Consider the following 17,412-nt stretch of genomic DNA (forward strand, 5'->3'; position numbering starts at 1 on the left):
CGTACACAAATATTCACAAAATATTTGCTTATGTTTTTATCCTTTATTTCCCCTTTTGGTTCTGCCCTGCAAATCATGTATCAAATATCTGTACAATAACAAAAAAACCATTCAGAACAACTTTCTATACAAGTGCATGAAAACAGTTTAAATACCTGATGATCCATAACATTTTTTTTTTATATACATGTTCATTTCATGTCGCATTGTCTCCTGTTGTTTTTCTAACCGGTAAATTCTTCTTCAGTTGGTGTCCATGTGTGACTATTAAGGTTTGTTTTAATGTAAAAGAAAAATATACAAACTTGATGTGATCATAGCCGTAGAATAACATTATAGCTGCCTCAAAAGCAGTGAAAAAGTCTCTGTACTGTGTACACATCATCTTAAATATGTACCATGAATTATTAATATATCAGAGCACCTATTTCCAGACTGTTACGTGTGAGGCTGGATCTCCCTTTAACAGCCTAATGCATTATTAAAGCCTGCAGACTGTTTGCATTCAAATGATCCATCTGTCTCCTTTAAAAGAAACACAACAGCACTACATTTTTTATATGATTTTGATGGTTTTACACAGTGAATTATTTAGACTATTAATTATCCAGTAAAATCTTCTTTATAAAAACTGAGGTGACTTGAGAGACTCAATTGTACTTTTGCATTAAAAGGACACTAATAATAAATTCTAATAATATTGAATAATTTTGTTTAAATCAAATTTTTTGTCAAACCCTTTAGAGTTTTTAATTTGTTTTCCCTCTCACGTAGATCTCGTGTAAATATTTTCAAGTGAGTGAGTCAAGTTTGTTTCACACGTAGCATGATGTGAGATGAGTGACGAACTGACTCTGCTGCATTTAAAAAAATAAATAAATAAAAATAGTTCTGCAGCAGAGTCGCATTCTAGACCGAGATAGTCAAAGGTCACATATATTGGTCTGCATAGTGTACATAGTGAACACCTTTAAAAATACAAAACTCATAAAAACATGCAAAGAATATTTGTTCAAACACATTTACTGTATTACATTTATTTATTTTTACATACTGTATAAACAAATCAATCAAAATAAATTTACAAAAAATATAGAATCTTAAAAAAAAAAAAAAAAAAAACACAATAGAAAGGAAGGACAAAAAGGTTTCTGCCACCGATTCTGTTCACATTCTCTTCAGGAGTAAATTTACCTAAAACTAAACATTGCTCTAAAAAATTCCCCAATACCTAAAATTCTACAAGTTGCACTGGCTCTTCCGTCTGTACGGTATCCTCCTGCTGCTGTGGACTTGTGTCAGCAGTTTCTGCATCCTCGTGATCACCTGAATAAAAAGAGGGACATTTTTATATTACAAAATATTTTTACACTGAAATTAGAAAACTTATAAATTGCTGTGATGAAGTCCTACTCGATGGGATTCGATGTATCTGCACAAGTGTTGTGTGATGTCCGTTGGTTATTGGAGGCAGCCGGGGAACTGCATCTTGGAAGACTTGTTCGTCATCCGACTCCACCAGACTCAGAACGTCTCCACTGTCGTCATCCACTTGCCTGCAGAGGTGAGAATAGTATGACACGGGCGCACACGTGCAGCCAGATCTTTAAAACTGATCTTCGCCAAGTATTTGTTAGACAGTTTTGTTCAGTCCACATTCCAGAGATGGCTTTGACCAAAACCAAAGTCACCATTTTGGAATTTTTGGCCACTAAAAATCCTTTGGAGAAATGTGTTTAATGTGAATGATCATCATAAAGACCACAAGCTAAAATTCTTCAGTTTAGCAAATTAAGTTTTATATGTGCTAGTCCTCCAACTAAACAACTGCGACAATTTAGCTGAAAAACGTGTTTTACGCAGTTCTGCCATGTAAGGTGAAGAGTTTTAAAGAAGCATTTTGTTTTTAAACAAGATTGAGGCGCCAGAAGCGGAGCACACTTTCAATCACAAAACTGGAGTTTGACCCCCTCTGTGCAAGCTAAAATGTGTGGGCAGACATCAGTGACAGCAAAAATCAGTTAGAAGCTCTATGAAATGGAGCAGCTGCAAGTAGAGGTGATTTGCAAAGCAGCTTGTAAAAGCAGCAGCAAGTGTGTGCAGGCTGAGCATGGTATCAAGATATCGTCTACTGCTCAGAGGTGGAATTACTCTTAAGGGTGCTGAAGATGTATAGACGGTAGGATTTACTTTTTGTCCTTTCTCTGAGATCCTTCCATATTTGTAAAAGCACAGATGCTCAGAATTTTAGATTCCTTGTAATCTAACTTAAAAAGAAAATAATGGTAAGATTTTTAATAGATACATCTATGGTGTCAACTTCAAAATCCTACATTGCCTCGTGCTCGAGTTATTACAATTACAAGATTGACCTTGACCTGAGAATGAGGTCACTGAGATTGGAACTTGTCTGAAACTTTTAGTAGATACACCTATGGTATGAACTCGATACTCCTATTTCGCGTCGTTCTCGAGTTATCACATTCATAAAGTTGGGTGTACAAATGACCTGCCCACCTTCCCATCAGGCAGTGTGACCACAACATCCCAACTGCCTTTTACAGCCGAGGGGTAAAAAGAACTAGAAAATAATGGTACTACTTGATGATTGGCTTGCTTTTAAATGGAAAAAAACAATGCATTTCAAATGCAACACAGATGTGCATAAAGTACTTTAACTCAATCTATATGGACTGTGCAACTAAAGTAAGCATTTAGTATATATGACAAAAGCAAATATGAAATACTCACCCAAAGCCACCTATTGACACAAAAACACAAACACAAAGAATGGCATCAGTATTAGTAGATTTTCATGTTTAATACAGTTCCTATTAATTTAAAATGCAGATACAGCATGTGGATTGTTATTGATCAGAGGCTGACGCTATTATTGATGCAAAATTTATTTATGAAAAGAAAAAAAAATTACCCAGGCAAATCCGGTCTCTGCTGTTGTAGACAATTTTGGCTATGATGACAGCTGACCCCATAATCAGTGCTGCTATAAATATGCCGATGACTGCTCCTGTGTACGCGGAAGAGGCTGCTGAAACCAAAAAAGGCAACAGGAGAAGCTTATGAAGTACAAAAAAGGGTGGAGCAGCAGGTTTATCTGGATTCCAGAGGCGGAGTCAACACCTGTAGTGACTAGCATGCTGTTTACACTTCTGCTTAATGTCTATTCGTTATCTCACGCAGACATTGAAAAAAATGCAAAGACATGCAAATGATCTATTCTGTAAAACTACTAATGCCAGGATATTCCTCTTATTCAAAACTCAACTCTTCACAGTGAGCTCCACTTCTAGCTCGCGTAGTCCGAGCGGGTTCTCACTGTGGCAGAAATAGAAGCCTTCGTCCTCTTTAGTGACGTTTACTATGGTCAGCTTGAAGACCGGGCCTTCCAAAGACAGGATGTACTTTGATCCAGATTCAATGTAGTCCAGTTGTAATCCCTTTCTCCATGTGGTAATTGCAGGGGGCTTGGACGTGGTCTCAGTGCATGTGAGTGTTACATTGCTTGCCTCCAGAGCAGAGACCATTGGTTCGCCTTCAGGGAAGGGAAGCTCTGACAGAGTGAGAGAGGAGGAAAAATAAAAATAAAAATCAGATACTTTATCATTTCAGTCAGATATTTTTTAAAAAAGTCAAATGTATTTACATTTACAAAACTTGATTTATGTGGGATATAAAGCATATGAGGAATCTTACTTGAAAAGTATTTGCCCCACTCCCAAATTCCTATTTTTTGCACATTTGTCACACTTAAATGTTTCAGATCATCAAACAAGTTTTGATATTAGACAAAGATAACAACTGCACTTTACTTGGGTTAAATAATTTCCAAGCCGACCTGGCCTATGTGGAAAAAGTAATCGCTCCCCAAACCTAACTGTTTCTACTACCCTTGGATGCAAGAACTGTAACTGATTGCATTGCTGTGGAGGAATTCTGGCCCACTCTCCTTTCCAGAATAGTTTTAATTGAGCCACATCGAGCACGAACGGCCTTTTTAAGGTCTTGCCAAAGCATCTCAATCTGATTCAAGTCTAAAAGCCTTCATTTTGCCTTTACTGAACCATTCAGAGATGGACTTGCTGGTGTGTTTCAGATCATTTTCCTGCTGCATAATCACGAGTACGCTTGAACTTCAGTGTACAACCGAAGGCTGGACATTCTTCTTCACAATTTTCTGGTAGCAGAATTCATGCTTCCATTAATTATACCAAGTTGTCTAGCCACTGAAGCACCATCGCACTACCATCAATATGTTTGTCTGCAGGTACGATGTCCTTTATATGAATGCCAGATGTAATGGGACACAACCTTGCAGGAAGTTAACTTTTGTCTCATCAGTCCACAGAATATTTCTTTCTCTTTCTTATTGTTGAATCATGAACACCTCTGCTGAACCTAAGTGAGGCGAGTAAGGCTTGTAGTTCTTTAGATGTTGTTCTGTGTTATTTTGTAACTTCCCGTTGAGTCATCAATGTGTTCTTTGAGTAATTTTGGTATGCCAGCCACTCCTGGGAAAGGTTCACCACTCTTCCAAGTTTTCTCCATTTGCACTTAATAGCTGCAACTGTGGTTCACCGGACTCCCAAAGCCTTAGAAATAGCCCTGTAACCCTTTCCAGACTTTCAATAACTTTGTTTTTCATCTGTTCTTGAGTTTCTTTGGATCATGACATGATGTGTTGCTCTTTAAGATCTTTTAGTCTACTTCACTATGTCAGACAGGCTCTGTTTGGTGATTTAGGTTTGGCAGTAATGAGGAATGGTTGTGTAATGAAATTTAACTCAGCTTTCCAAAAAAAAAAATGTGGTTAATCAAAGTTAATTTGTGATTTAACAACTTTTTCACAATAGTCAGGTAGTTTAGATAGCTTTTTAGCTTCATCCTTGAGTTATCACATTCACAAACTTGGGTGTCCACATCACAAAAGTTTTAAGGCCGAGGAGTGAAAGCTGCACTTTGTATTTACCTGGGTTTCTGATCTGAAACATGCAAGTGTGATAAATATGCAAAAAAAGAAGAATAACAATCAAAAGGGGACAAATATTTCTGAGCAGAAAACACCAAGTTGTGGCCAGGAAACATTTCAGCACAACATTAACACTGTAAATTAAAATGAAGACCAAAAACCAGGCCTGACCACACTTAAAAACAATTTCAGCTCTCTAATTAACCCTTACTTTCAAAACTAGCATTTTGTGGTTTACTGAGGTTTGAGCCAAGATCGATAAATAAACACTGGAAATAAGCTGTCTTCTTGCAGAAACCTTACATATACTGTACAGACATGAAAGCTGTTGATCTTCTCGTCTTCTTATCCAACTCTTACCAAGAGAGCAAAAGAGCTTATGATCATACTGATCATATGTTTTCAGTAAAAACAAAAATGCTGCTTTTAAAAAAAAAAAAAAAAAAAAAAAGATAAATTAACACAATATGTTTGGGTTTTTTGGTCTGTTATTAAGACCAAACAGTCCCTTTCTATGAGTCATGCTGGCTGATGAGGACAAAAATACACCAAAATAGCTTGCTACATGGATAAGCTCAGAAGTGGAATTTTATAGCTTCTTCTTCCCCTCTGGTGACAGTTTTGGTACTGCAATAATATCACTGTGTTGTTTTCATGCAAAAGCTGAAGGTTTGTTTGTATTTTGGATGAATTCCAACTTCAAAATAAATGTGTTTTCAGTATTTTGACACTTTTCCACACCTTTCCTTGTTTTTAAATTTTACTTTTTTACATTTCAAAAACACTAATATCCGCTATTTGATATATCAACCAATCACTCCAGCTCTAAACCTGACATTGTTCATACTTTTTCATGACCTCCAAACTGGTTGGACTATTGCTTTGTTTGTTCAGTAAATATCAATTGCAATTTGTAAATAAATAAGAATATTTTGGAATTTTACTCATTTTGTTTGACAAAATGTCATTTTTGTTCAGTGTTTCTGATTCACAGAAGAAGGCTGATCAGAGAACAGCAACTCACATCCTGTTGCATCAACTCATTGTTTGAATAAGGCATTCATGTGATGATAACCTTTACACAACTGGGTGACTCACTAACTGCCCACATGCCCTGTGTTGTGTTCTCATGAGCACACTGCCAAGTGTTATTCTTGTCAGGGCTGGAAAGCTTAATCGAATAAATATTATGGTACTTCATATGAATATTAAAAACAATACCCAATAATTAGGATTAGTCCCAATCAAGTTACTTTTACATTTATGACGAGCATGGCAATGTTAGCCATATTTCTGGAGTAATGCTAAACATAATCAGTTTTCCTGGGTTGTGACTCTCTCACATTGTGACCAGAAATTTTTGACCTGTTGGCTTCAAGGGAGGGTGCCATCATTCTCTAAGTCAAATAAGCATTGCTCACATAGTTCCTACTCCTGCAGCACATATTTTTCCTCACATACGTCACATGATATCTGATCATGCGGATGGTTTCAGTTTACTGTGACGTTTTTACAGAAACTCTGTCCCTGAAGGAAAAACTGTATGTTAGACAAAAGTGACATTGTGTGTGATATCTTCTAAGACTTTTTTCACACACTCTTATTTTGAAAATATTATTCAACTATAGGTAATGTTCCTGTTAAGAACCATGTAATTTTATAGGGCTGTACCATATAGCTGTTTCATCAGATTTAATTGGACTTTTAAATTGAAAGATCATCTGACAAAATACCCACAATGCACTTTGCATTTTACAATTTTAAAAAACTTGAGACAAAATAATCTGGGTGTAGACCTGCACTAATTTGTTTTTTGTTTTTAATTTGAGGAGTCTGTGGTGGCCAGTGCCATCCACTGGTGTGCTGGGGCAGCAGAGGGTGGTGTACCCCAACAGGCTCACACTGATCTGGAAGGCTGGTGACGTTGTGGGTGTGGCGCTTCACTCTGTGGAGTCAGTGTGAGAAAGGAGGATGGTGTTCAAGTTATGGACGAATCCTATGACTAATCAGTGATTACAGACCGATGCCCGAATTATTTTCACTTGTCATCATCTAGTAAATGTTGCACGTGATATTGTTTAACTTTTATTTTGCTTTGAGTGTATATTTTTAAATACTACAGTGTTTATTTATTTTTATTTGTACTTCATGCACTATTCTTTTTCATAGTTTGTTCTTCGTCCAAAGGGAGAGAGTATGTAATTGATTCTATTTGTTTGTTTGTTTGTTAGCATTATAGTGTCCACAGTTTTCAAGCTATCATGTTGAAATTTTGTTGATAGTAGATACCAGTAACAGCTTGAGCTGATTTGATTTTGGTGTAAATTGAGTCAAGGTCACACTTTTTGCGCTCTCTGAGTGGCCTTTTTTTTTTATTGTCACAAAGTAACTTCCTCGCTGAGAATAATAAACTATTGTGATTCTGAGTAATCAAATATACTACCTGCACAGAAGCTCAACCATGACATAAATGTGATGTCAGAACTACAAACAGTGATTGACAGCAGCGAGTGTCACTGTGGCTTCTTAAGTCAAAAGTACATTAAAGATTCAGCATTTGCACATCTCAGGATCGTTAAGAGGCTCATTTCCCTACAACAAGCTTACCGAGGGTAAACGAACACGACTTCTCTTTTTCTGGGCCGAGGTGCTGGGGCTGGGCTGTGCAGTTCACGGTCTGCCCGTCTGACAGCGTGGAGCGGCTCATCGTAACATTGAGGCTGTCCGCCACCTGGAATGGTCCCATATCCCAACGTAGGTTTGGGGTGGGATAAACTTCTAACCAAGTGCAGGTGAACTGGACTAGAGAGATGTTCTGTGTCAGTGTCCATTTACACTCAGGGTGTCTGTCTGAGACATCTAATTAGGAGAAAAAGAAATAAAAATAAAAGCATCAGTAATGAGCAGTAGGAATGCACTCCTGAATGTTCAGGAAAGGATATTCAGATCATTTCAGTTCCATTTTATTTATGTGGAGCCAAATCACAGTAACAGTCACCTCAAGCTGCTTAAAGCAAAACTCAAATTAAGAGCAAATTTTATTTGAGATTTTTCTGTTAGACCTTTACCTTTAAGTGTTTTTTAATGTTTTATTTACTAAAAATATTTTGTTACATATAACAATATTACATTCATCGCTTAAGAATTCCCTCACATTGGGTTTGCCTTGTTTTCCTTAACAAAAGCTGCACTTGAGCTTCATGAGCGCCACAAGTTGCTTCCAACTTGTGGAATGTGTTAACCCACAATGTGTTAAGTCCAAAGACATTCAAAGATGTCGGGAATGTTATGCCAGGAATGCTTGGCTTAATCAGGCCTCAAGATCCCCCATAAAGGGTTAATCACAGGTCACTGCGTGGTACGTCTATGCCAGTTAGTGTTCTTTGATGTTCAAATCGTTTTTGAAAAGCTTTGAGGTGTTAGCACAAAGTGTTAGCTTGTATCTGATCTGAAAAGCTGCTTTAGAGACTACAAGCTATTGTTACGTTTCGGTGTTGTTTTTGGCGTGACTGTTATGTGTTTCCTGCTTTACTTTGAAAGTCTGTGTTATCTTAGTGTGTTCAGTTTACTTTTCCTTGTCTCGTCAGGTCTAATTTGCCCCAGCTGTGTTTCCCTCCTGTGGTCCATTCCCTGATTGCTCCTTCTATGTATTTAAGCCCTGTGTGTCAGTTGGTCATGGTCGTGATCTCCCCCGTGTTGTAAATAGTTTGGTGTTTTGTTGTAAATAAATAGTTTGTTGTAAATAGCTTTGTCGATACTTTCGTTTTGGGATTTTGGTGGTGAGCTTTAGTGGGGGTTTTTTTGTGTGTTTTTTTTTTTTCTTTATTTTTACTTTTTTCGTGTTGCACTCCGGTTGCCTAGGCCGGGGTGTAACACTATCAAGTTCTGCACTTCTATCATTCAGTTAACACATTTTTATGTATCAATCATTCGATCATGGGCTCACTTTCAGTCTGCCTGATCCTGTTACGAATTCTGTAAAGTGTTTAGAGTGCCATTGCACATTCAATCTATCCATGATTTTGTACTAAGAGAGCTTAACTTTTCTTAGAATAACAATTTCACTTTTGATACTTCACTCTTATGTCTGGGGTTGATCTAGGGTCAACCGAAACAACAGACAGTGCGCGAGATAGGGAATAGAGAGAGTAGGCAGGGTGGAGTGGGTAAAAACGAGTGTCGGGAGGGGGAATCTGATAGAAGGAGTGAAAGGGAAGATTTACAAGATAATAGTAAGACCCGATGAGATGTATGGTATGGAGATAGTGGCTCTAACAAAAAGAGTGGACGTCGAGCTGGAGTTGGCAGAGTTGTTGAGAGTGACCAGGAGGAACAGGATTAGAAAGGAGTACATCAGACAGCCCAGGTTGAGCAGTTTGGAGACAGCATTAGAGAGGCAAGGCTGAGACAGTTTAGATATCTGCCAAAGAATGAGAACAGATATACTGGATAAAGGATGTTTAAGATGGAGTTGCCAGACAGGAGGATAAGAGGAAGAAAACAGAGGAGATTCATGCAAGTAGTGAAGGAGGACATGCAGAGGGTTGGTGTGACAGAGGAGAATGATAGAGATGGGATAAGATTGGAAGTAGATGCCTAAAGGGAGCAGCTGAATAAAGAAGAAACCCATCTCTGATGCCATATTTTCCACTAATTACTAAATGTTCTGGTGAAACTTAAAGCATCTGAGTGGCCGGTCCTCCCTGAGCCTGCTTCTGCTGGAGGTTTCTTCCTGTCACAAGGGAGTTTTTCCTTCCCACTGTGACCAAAGTGCTTGCTCATAGGTGGTCACATGATTGTTGGGGGTGTCTCTGTATTTTTGTAGGGACATTACCTTACAATATAAAGCACCTTGAGGCAACTTTTGTTGTGATTTGACACTATAAGTAGGAAGAAGAGGGAAAGCTGTTTGAGTTTAGTTATCCTGTGTAACCTTGATATAAAGCAAAGCAATCATTTATTATGATTTCATTAATGAAAATTTCTTCTTTCAAACACAGCATAAAAACCTGTAAACATTTGCATACTGTTGAGAAAAGACTGAAATAATTTGCTTAAATGGATGTATATTAGTTTACCTCTGTCTGTGCTGTCAACACATTTACATAACAATTGTGCTCAAACAAATTTTAAGAAAACACTGGAACTGTAAAACAAAGTGTTACCTGACATATAAAACAGGCCTATTATTTCCAAACATTCAGTAAAAATGGATTTGATTTTTCCGTGTTGAAAAGCGAGCTACAGGAAGTCAGCGAAAACAGGGAACAAGCTGCGTGCAAACATTTCAGGAAGTCAATTCAATGTATTGTTATCGCAGTGACTCAATAAACCGCCACAGCCTCCTTACCCTGCACATAATATAGTATTTTTTTTCCTCGTAACAGAAGCCACATAGATAAAATCATTCCACAGTTACACCACGATTAATCATGACATTCACAGTGTTTGAGTGTAATATTTTCAGTGAGGCCTGGATAGCATGTTTTGACCTTTCCTGGCATTCATTTTCCCTCATCTCAGCTGCTGGTGGGTACTGACTCAGCTTTTTTTCAGCCCATCAAAACATCTCTCAGTATGCATTTTTTGTTCCCTCCACAGCCTTGCTTGCCCTCTATCATATTCTCTCTTGTAGTACAGCAAGAGGTTAAGAGGGAAAAAGTAGTCCCCACGCCACTCTGAACTGGACTGGATTATCTTTTAATGCTTAGCTAGCAGTTTTACTAATAAAACTGTGAATAACTAAATATTTTATTCAGCTTTTCTGTCCAGGAATGTCTCCGTGCAAACATTTCAACATGTCTACAGTTTTGTAGCTTACTGACTAACATTCATTATAAACCTAAAACACTGTACTAAGTTTCTTTTTGTGGATTTGACCTCAAGTTGTACTTGAAGAGCCATTTAGGTTTTTTTTTATTCCCACTGAGTGAATTATAAACAAAAATGTATCTAAAACACATATTAAAAATTTAAATTATGAAATGTTTTCTGCTTTTAAGCAATATAACCCATTAATGTATAAATAAAAAAAAAAAAAAAAAAAAAAAAAAAAAACAGGTTTTGGTGAAGCTTACAGCACCCAGGAGTGTTTCAGCTCCACTCTCTGGCTAAATTGTCACATGCAATCTTCAAGATTTTCCTTTTGTTTCCTCTGCTAAATAATGACACCACTTTATAGGTAGGCATGCTAAAGTGAAGGATGTGTTTTTTAAATGAAAGGGGAGAATGCATAAACAGTGGGTGTGTTTATATGAAAATTATCACATTAATATCAGTACTAAAACTCAGGCCTGCATGTCATCAAACTTAAAGTTATACAGTATTCAGCCCTGCTGCAGTCTTTGCCATTAAACCAAAGCTCAGTCTTTGATTCAAACATACATAAACATACATAAAATCCCACTTTACACTGTCAAGCTTACAGTCACAGCAGATTATCCTGTTTGTGATACTTACAGTACACTAGCAGCTCCGTGCGACTGATTACTGTCACATTTGAAACAGGGTTGTGGGCCATGCAGCTGTAAACTCCTTGAGCGCTGGGCTGAATGTTTTGTATGGTGAATTCCAGGGACGATCCAGAGCCTGAAACCAGCGAGTCGTTGCTTGACGAGTCACCGCTGAAGGCCCAGGTCAGGTGCTGAGACGGGTAGGAGGAGCCGGAGCACCTTAAAGTAACGGATGAACCCCGATCTGTGTAAAGGGTCCCATTGGACAGTGCAGTGGCAGGACTGATGGATGTAGACACATTTTCTGGTCCACCTGAGAGAAATGCATACAGTGCATTAAAACTTAGTATAACCTCACTCAGAGTAACTTCTAAATTTATGAGATCAGTAAATACTGTAAGCAACTTTAAAGATATGTTTGTAGAGGAAAATATAACAAGTGTCATTATGAACCAATAAAAGCAGGAAAAACGCATTCAGTGGATCTGTCTGTCTTATTATACAATGTGTTCTGAGGTTGTCTTTGGCATATAAAACAAAAATACTCAAGCTAATTTCAGATTTTGATCTGAGCCATTCTGCAGCACATTTACTTTGATGTTTCAGTTTAATGTCCCGCTGTAGAAAGGTGCAGACACCTTGAAATTATCCTGCAAGATTCCTTGATAAACACATTTTGCCCGCCAAAACTATTCAGGAGAGAAGCAGCAAAAACAGCAACCAATCACACTTCACCCTTTGGATGATGTTTTCATGCTGGTGCCCAAGACACACAAAGTGGATGTTATTTCTGAATAATTGAGCTTCACTTTGTTCACAAAACATTTTCCTGGCAGAAGAGTGGAGTGTCAAGGTTCTCTTTAGCAAACTTGTCCTGCAGTGGTTTCATTTGGTATTAGAAAGAAAACCTACCCTTATTTTCAATTTTAGCCTAGAGCAGTACCGTTTAAATATGGATTTTAGGTTTGCAATCAATTATGAAAACCAGAAAATCAAGATAAAACAATGACTGTTACAGTCTGTTTCACAGAGAATCTCTTGTACTTTGTGTTACACCTCCACCACACCCCTTGTCTTTAACATTTGTACACACCCATTCCTTAAAGTCCAAACTTACTCCTCATAAGGCTGTGAAAGGAGTGTTTTCTCAGACAGATATGGAAAACCAAACAACTCAACAAGTAATCATATTAAATAAACTACATTTGCCAAACTCAGCATGATGACGATTCTCTTCCATAATCAAGTAGCCTGATGTCCAACCATGATTCTATCTAGTAAGCTTCAGAGCACAGATGTTAACTGGCTCCCATTACTACTTAACACTTCAGCTGTTACTCTCTTTTCTGAATGATGTCACACTCTTGAAATTTCTAATATATCGACGCGTGATCACAGAACCATCAAATGTTTTGTTGCCAATAGCCAACAGTGTCAAAAGAAACCTGAGAAAAACTAATTGCTAATTAACTGCGAATCAAACGCTGACCTGCCAGAAACCAATCATCCACCACTGCTGTCCATAACAGCAACCAGTGTTGGTCAAGTTACTTGAAAAAAGTAATCAGTAACTAATTACTGATTACTTCCCGAAAAAAGTAATCCTGTTACTTTACTGATTACTTATTTTCAGAAGTAATTAGTTACTTAGTTACTTTTTAAAACATGATTTATCCCAGAATAGAGATAGATCTTTCAGCCCAATTCTACTTTTTCTGCATAATCCATCATATAAAATGTAATCAAATGAAAAAGTCTCTTTTTAAAACTTTTATTAGTTTTAATCTTTTAACTTCTGTGTTTTACGTGCATCTATTTGAAAGGTGAGTGTAAACACAAAAAACTATTTTATTTTATATGCTGGAATATGCAGAAAATAGGTTTAAATGTTAAACAAATTTCTTCCAGTCAGAGAATGTTGCATATAATTTAATATTTGCCTCATGCGTGAAGTTAAAAGATTAAAGCTAATAAAACTAGTTTCAAAAAGAGACTTTTTCATTTGATTACATTTTATATGATGGATTATGCAGAAAAAATAGAATTGGGCTGAAAGATCTATCGCTTCATTACCTACTCAGGTTGTAAATCATTTTTTTAAAAAGTAACTATGTAACTAATTACTTTTGAAAATACTTTTTGGGGAAGTAATCAGTAATTAGTTACTGATTGCTTTTTTCAAGTAACTTGACCAACACTGGTCATGAGACACTCTCGCAAAAAAAAGAAAAAAAAAAGAAAAAAAAAAAAGAAGAAAATCACGGTTTTAGTAACGGAGTAACGCAGCGTGCTTACGGGAAAGTAACAGTAATCTAATTACCTTTTTTGTAATAGTAATCCCTTACTTTACTCGTTACTCAAATGTAATCGGATTATAGTAACGCATTACTTGTAACTGCCCATCTCTGACTGCAACCTACATATACCCAGAAGTACAAGGTATTCAGTGTATTCAGGACCAAGAAATATCTCAAGACAGATTTTTGAGCTTTTTGTGGACCAATGAGATGGTGTGTGACTCTTGATGGACTAGATGAGCGAGCCACAGCTGGACCAGTAAACAGCTCCACTTTGAATCAGGCACCAGGAACCTGCAGGTAGGGTACTGGTGTGGGCTGATGTTTTAAAGGTGAGCTAGTTGGATCTTTTTTTTTTTTTGGATGAAAATGGACTTGAAATGAGCACCCACGCCTACTGACAGTTTTCAGAATCTTTCTTCAAGCAGCGATAGAGGAAAAAGTCTGCATTTTTCAAGAATGTCGTGGGCGACCGTGGCTCAGGGGGGTTGGGAAGCGTATCTGTAACCGGAAGGTTGCCGGTTCGATCCCCGGGCTCTCTGTCCTGGTCGTTGTGTCCTTGGGCAAGACACTTTACCCTACCGCCTACTGGTGTTGGCCAGAGGGGCCGATGGCGCAATATGGCAGCCTCGCTTCTGTCAGTCTGCCCCAGGGCAGCTGTGGCTACAACTGTAGCTGCCTCCACCAGTGTGTGAATGCGAGAGTGAATGAATAGTGGCATTGTAAAGCGCTTTGGGTGCCTTGAAAAGCGCTATATAAATCCAATCCATCATTATTGTTATTATTAAGAAGACTGATCAGGTATTGCAGTACTCCACTGAGTGGTTAGCTGATAAAGATCAAAGAACGATGACCATAGCCGCCTTCTCAAAGTGTAGCTATAAGCGCTTTACAAATAGACCCATCCATCTTCTTAACCTCAAATTCAGGGTCACAGGGCCGTGGGAAACAGTCTCATTTGTCGCTGTCCATAAGGCCAGGTACACCCCTGACACGTCAGCAGTACATGACAGGGCAAACACATGAAGACACACTTACATTCATGTTCACTTACATTCACACCTATGGCTAATTTAGACACACTAAATAAACAGTATGTATGTCTTTGGACTGTGGAAGGAAGCTAGAATATTCTGAGAGAAGCATGCAGCAAAGTGAAGGCCTGGCAAACTCCACATAGCACATTTAGACCCATCTACAAAAGTCAGCCGCTGTCGAGAACTGGCCCACATGTTATGTAGATGAACCAGTTTGCATTTGCTAGAAATGTTCCAAGAATTCAGGCAAGCAACACCTACATTACCTCACCGTGAAGAGCTCATTGTTCAAAATGTGCGCATACACTTACTTGTTACTTGAAGCAGCACACGTGCCAGGAAGGAGCTGTTGTCAGATAGTGTGGAGTTGCACAGGTAAATCCCCTCATCTCCAGGCATCGTCGCGCTGATGTTCAAACTCCCATCAGGGTTCACGATGAGGCGCCGAGTGGGATCTCCGCCTGTAACGATTTCCCGTCCATTTTTGGTCCATGTCGTTACCACGGGTGTTACTTTACCTGCCGAGTAACACGGAAGTACAACGATGTCACCCGGTGAAGCTGACAGGGCCGTTTCGCTTGAGACATTACCCGAAACTTCCGCTGTAACGAGATCAGCTGAAAGGAAAAGAAAAAAAAAAGATTGAAGCGGGGTTTTTACACTCACCTGTGTTTTCCGAGTCGATCCGAACTCACCTGTTGCAGAAATATACAACTGCAGAAGCGCTAACGTTGCTACTACCTTCATGATAACTTTCCTACATTGCCTTCAGAAATGAGTGAACAGTTGCGACTTCTAGGTCAAACCTGTCTGACTAGTCCACCTGCGGGAGCACCTCGGTGATACGCAGCAACACACCGGGCACCGGTCTGCCCATTACACACCACAGCACACGGAACCCAGTGTCGGCAGATGGCAGCGGTCTGACATGATCCGACTTCTGTCCTTCTCTTAGGCTTCACCAAGATTTGGTAGAGGTGCTCTGTTTACATGAGCATGCCAAGCCGGAAACTTTACCAGGACAGAAACCACACCCTGACCTCACCTTCTTAAAGGTGCAGTAACACCACAGCCATTTGTTTTACTTTTCTTTTTTCTTATCGCAGGTAATAAATTAGCTCATTTTCTTGCCTTTTTTAAAGGTAGTAAAAGAGATTGTAGTCAGAAAAGATGGATGTCAGGCTGTCATTGTAACAAACGGACATTATAAATAGGGCTAAGATAATACTAAAAACATAGATATCACTGATAGATATCATAGATATCAGTTGTCAACCGTTTATTTGGTTAAAATTCTGTATTTTTAGGAAACAATGTATCTATTTCTACTTCTTTCTCTTAAAAATTCAGTTTTCAGTTGTTTTTATAATCTTATTAGGTAATTACTATTTTAAAAATACATCTGTTTTCATGAAATGTTTTTCATAAGCCAAGCCTTTGCATTTATGATGGCCTTTGATTTCATTTCCATTCAGTTCCCCGAGTAACTCCACGAGCAACCAAAATGATGCCTCAAACTCCACAAATACACAACAAAGTATGCTTCTCTCTGCATGAATCATCTGAAGGGGGCGAGCTGCCAATGTTGTGCCTTTTTCCAATATTAATAATATTAATAATATAGGGCAGAGCTCATTCTCCTAATGACTTTATGGATAAGCAAAATTTGTTGGATTCGTGAAAACACTACACAGCCTTATTGTATATTGTAACTACTTTATGTGATTACAGTCCCAGATTTTTTATTCTAGGCAGATTGTGGTTCTCAGTAGGACTACTATCTGGTGCAGCTGTAATGTCACACAGACTAAAATAACAACCTAATTACAATCATGAGCTTGCATAAGGATACTAAAAAAAGTTTGGCCTGCAGGAATAGGAGTATTGCCTGTGAAGAAAGGGAGAGAGAGCTTTCACGGGAGTCTTACACCTCACAAATCAACACAGCCTAAGCTACAACCATACTCTAACCTAATTTAAAATTGTCTGGAGTCAGAAGGCTAAGCATTTAACATATGCTTACTCATTGTTTCAGTGTGTTTCATTTTCATTTTTTTCTTTTCATTTATTAAACTCATTTGATCTGAAATGCACTTTCCTACCCTTTACAAATACTAGGACTGGACTGTCAGACTGTCGTTAAAGTCAATGCATGCTCTGGTTTTTTGTCATTATCTGCAGACTGCTAAAATTTTAAGGAGGGCTGACTGTAGGATGTGCTTATTCCTGAAAAGACAAAAAAAACCCAAAAAAACCCCACAACAACAACAACAACATACCAAAAACAAAACATACCCTCCTACCACTACCCATAACTTTAATAATAATAATAATAATAATAATAATAATAATCATTTCTTTCTTTTGCTCAAGTGTCTTGAGAAAACGTTAACGCCCATTGTTTAAAACAGTGTATAATGTCAACGTTTTGAAGATGGAAAAGTCTGGAAACATTAAGTTTGTTAATGGAGCACGTAAGGTGGAGAAGGGAGGAGCTCAGGACGGGTGATGTGATTGACGGAAACTTTAGCAAATCACAATCCACAAAAGAGTAACGGGGACTGCGCCCTCTGGCGGCGTTTCCTGTAGGTTTTTGTTTGTGCCCTTCAAATTGGAATCAGATTACTGGGAAAACCATG

The 17,412-nt window shown here is 38.2% G+C and overlaps 1 protein-coding gene across 2 annotated transcripts; it reads right to left on the reverse strand.

Moving 5' to 3' along the window:
- Positions 1-13: 13 nt before the first annotated feature.
- vsig10 (V-set and immunoglobulin domain containing 10) lies at positions 14-15,802 on the reverse strand. 2 transcript variants are annotated; one of them, XM_086315238.1, is made up of 9 exons: positions 15,469-15,799; positions 15,085-15,390; positions 11,447-11,752; positions 7,595-7,846; positions 3,287-3,571; positions 2,933-3,049; positions 2,752-2,761; positions 1,414-1,556; positions 14-1,326 (listed from the first exon to the last, which is right to left on the reverse strand). In XM_086315238.1, the coding sequence occupies exons 1-9, from the start codon at positions 15,518-15,520 to the stop codon at positions 1,232-1,234; spliced, it is 1,566 nt and encodes a 521-aa protein (XP_086171364.1). In that variant the 5' UTR covers positions 15,521-15,799; the 3' UTR covers positions 14-1,231. The 2 variants fall into 2 exon arrangements, with proteins under 2 accessions (XP_086171364.1, XP_086171363.1); XM_086315237.1 differs by lacking the exon at positions 14-1,326 and having other exon boundaries at positions 1,456-2,761; positions 2,933-3,046; positions 15,469-15,802.
- Positions 15,803-17,412: the final 1,610 nt, after the last annotated feature.

Source organism: Aulonocara sp. 'chitande type north' Nkhata Bay, linkage group LG12 (genome assembly GCF_057382095.1).
Source record: "Aulonocara sp. 'chitande type north' Nkhata Bay isolate Kocher_YH1m ecotype deep benthic linkage group LG12, A_spYH_male_GT1.1, whole genome shotgun sequence".
Lineage (NCBI taxonomy): Eukaryota > Metazoa > Chordata > Actinopteri > Cichliformes > Cichlidae > Aulonocara > Aulonocara sp. 'chitande type north' Nkhata Bay.

Excerpts from the sequence above, each read along its gene's own strand:
- vsig10 (XM_086315238.1), bottom strand. The coding sequence starts at position 15,520 with ATGAAGGTAGTAGCAACGTTAGCGCTTCTGCAGTTGTATATTTCTGCA. Across the intron at positions 11,753-15,084 it reads TGTGCTGCTTCAAGTAACAA|GTGGACCAGAAAATGTGTCT; the intron begins GTAAGTGTATGC and ends CATTTCTCTCAG. Across the intron at positions 1,327-1,413 it reads GATACATCGAATCCCATCGA|GTGATCACGAGGATGCAGAA; the intron begins GTAGGACTTCAT and ends CTTTTTATTCAG.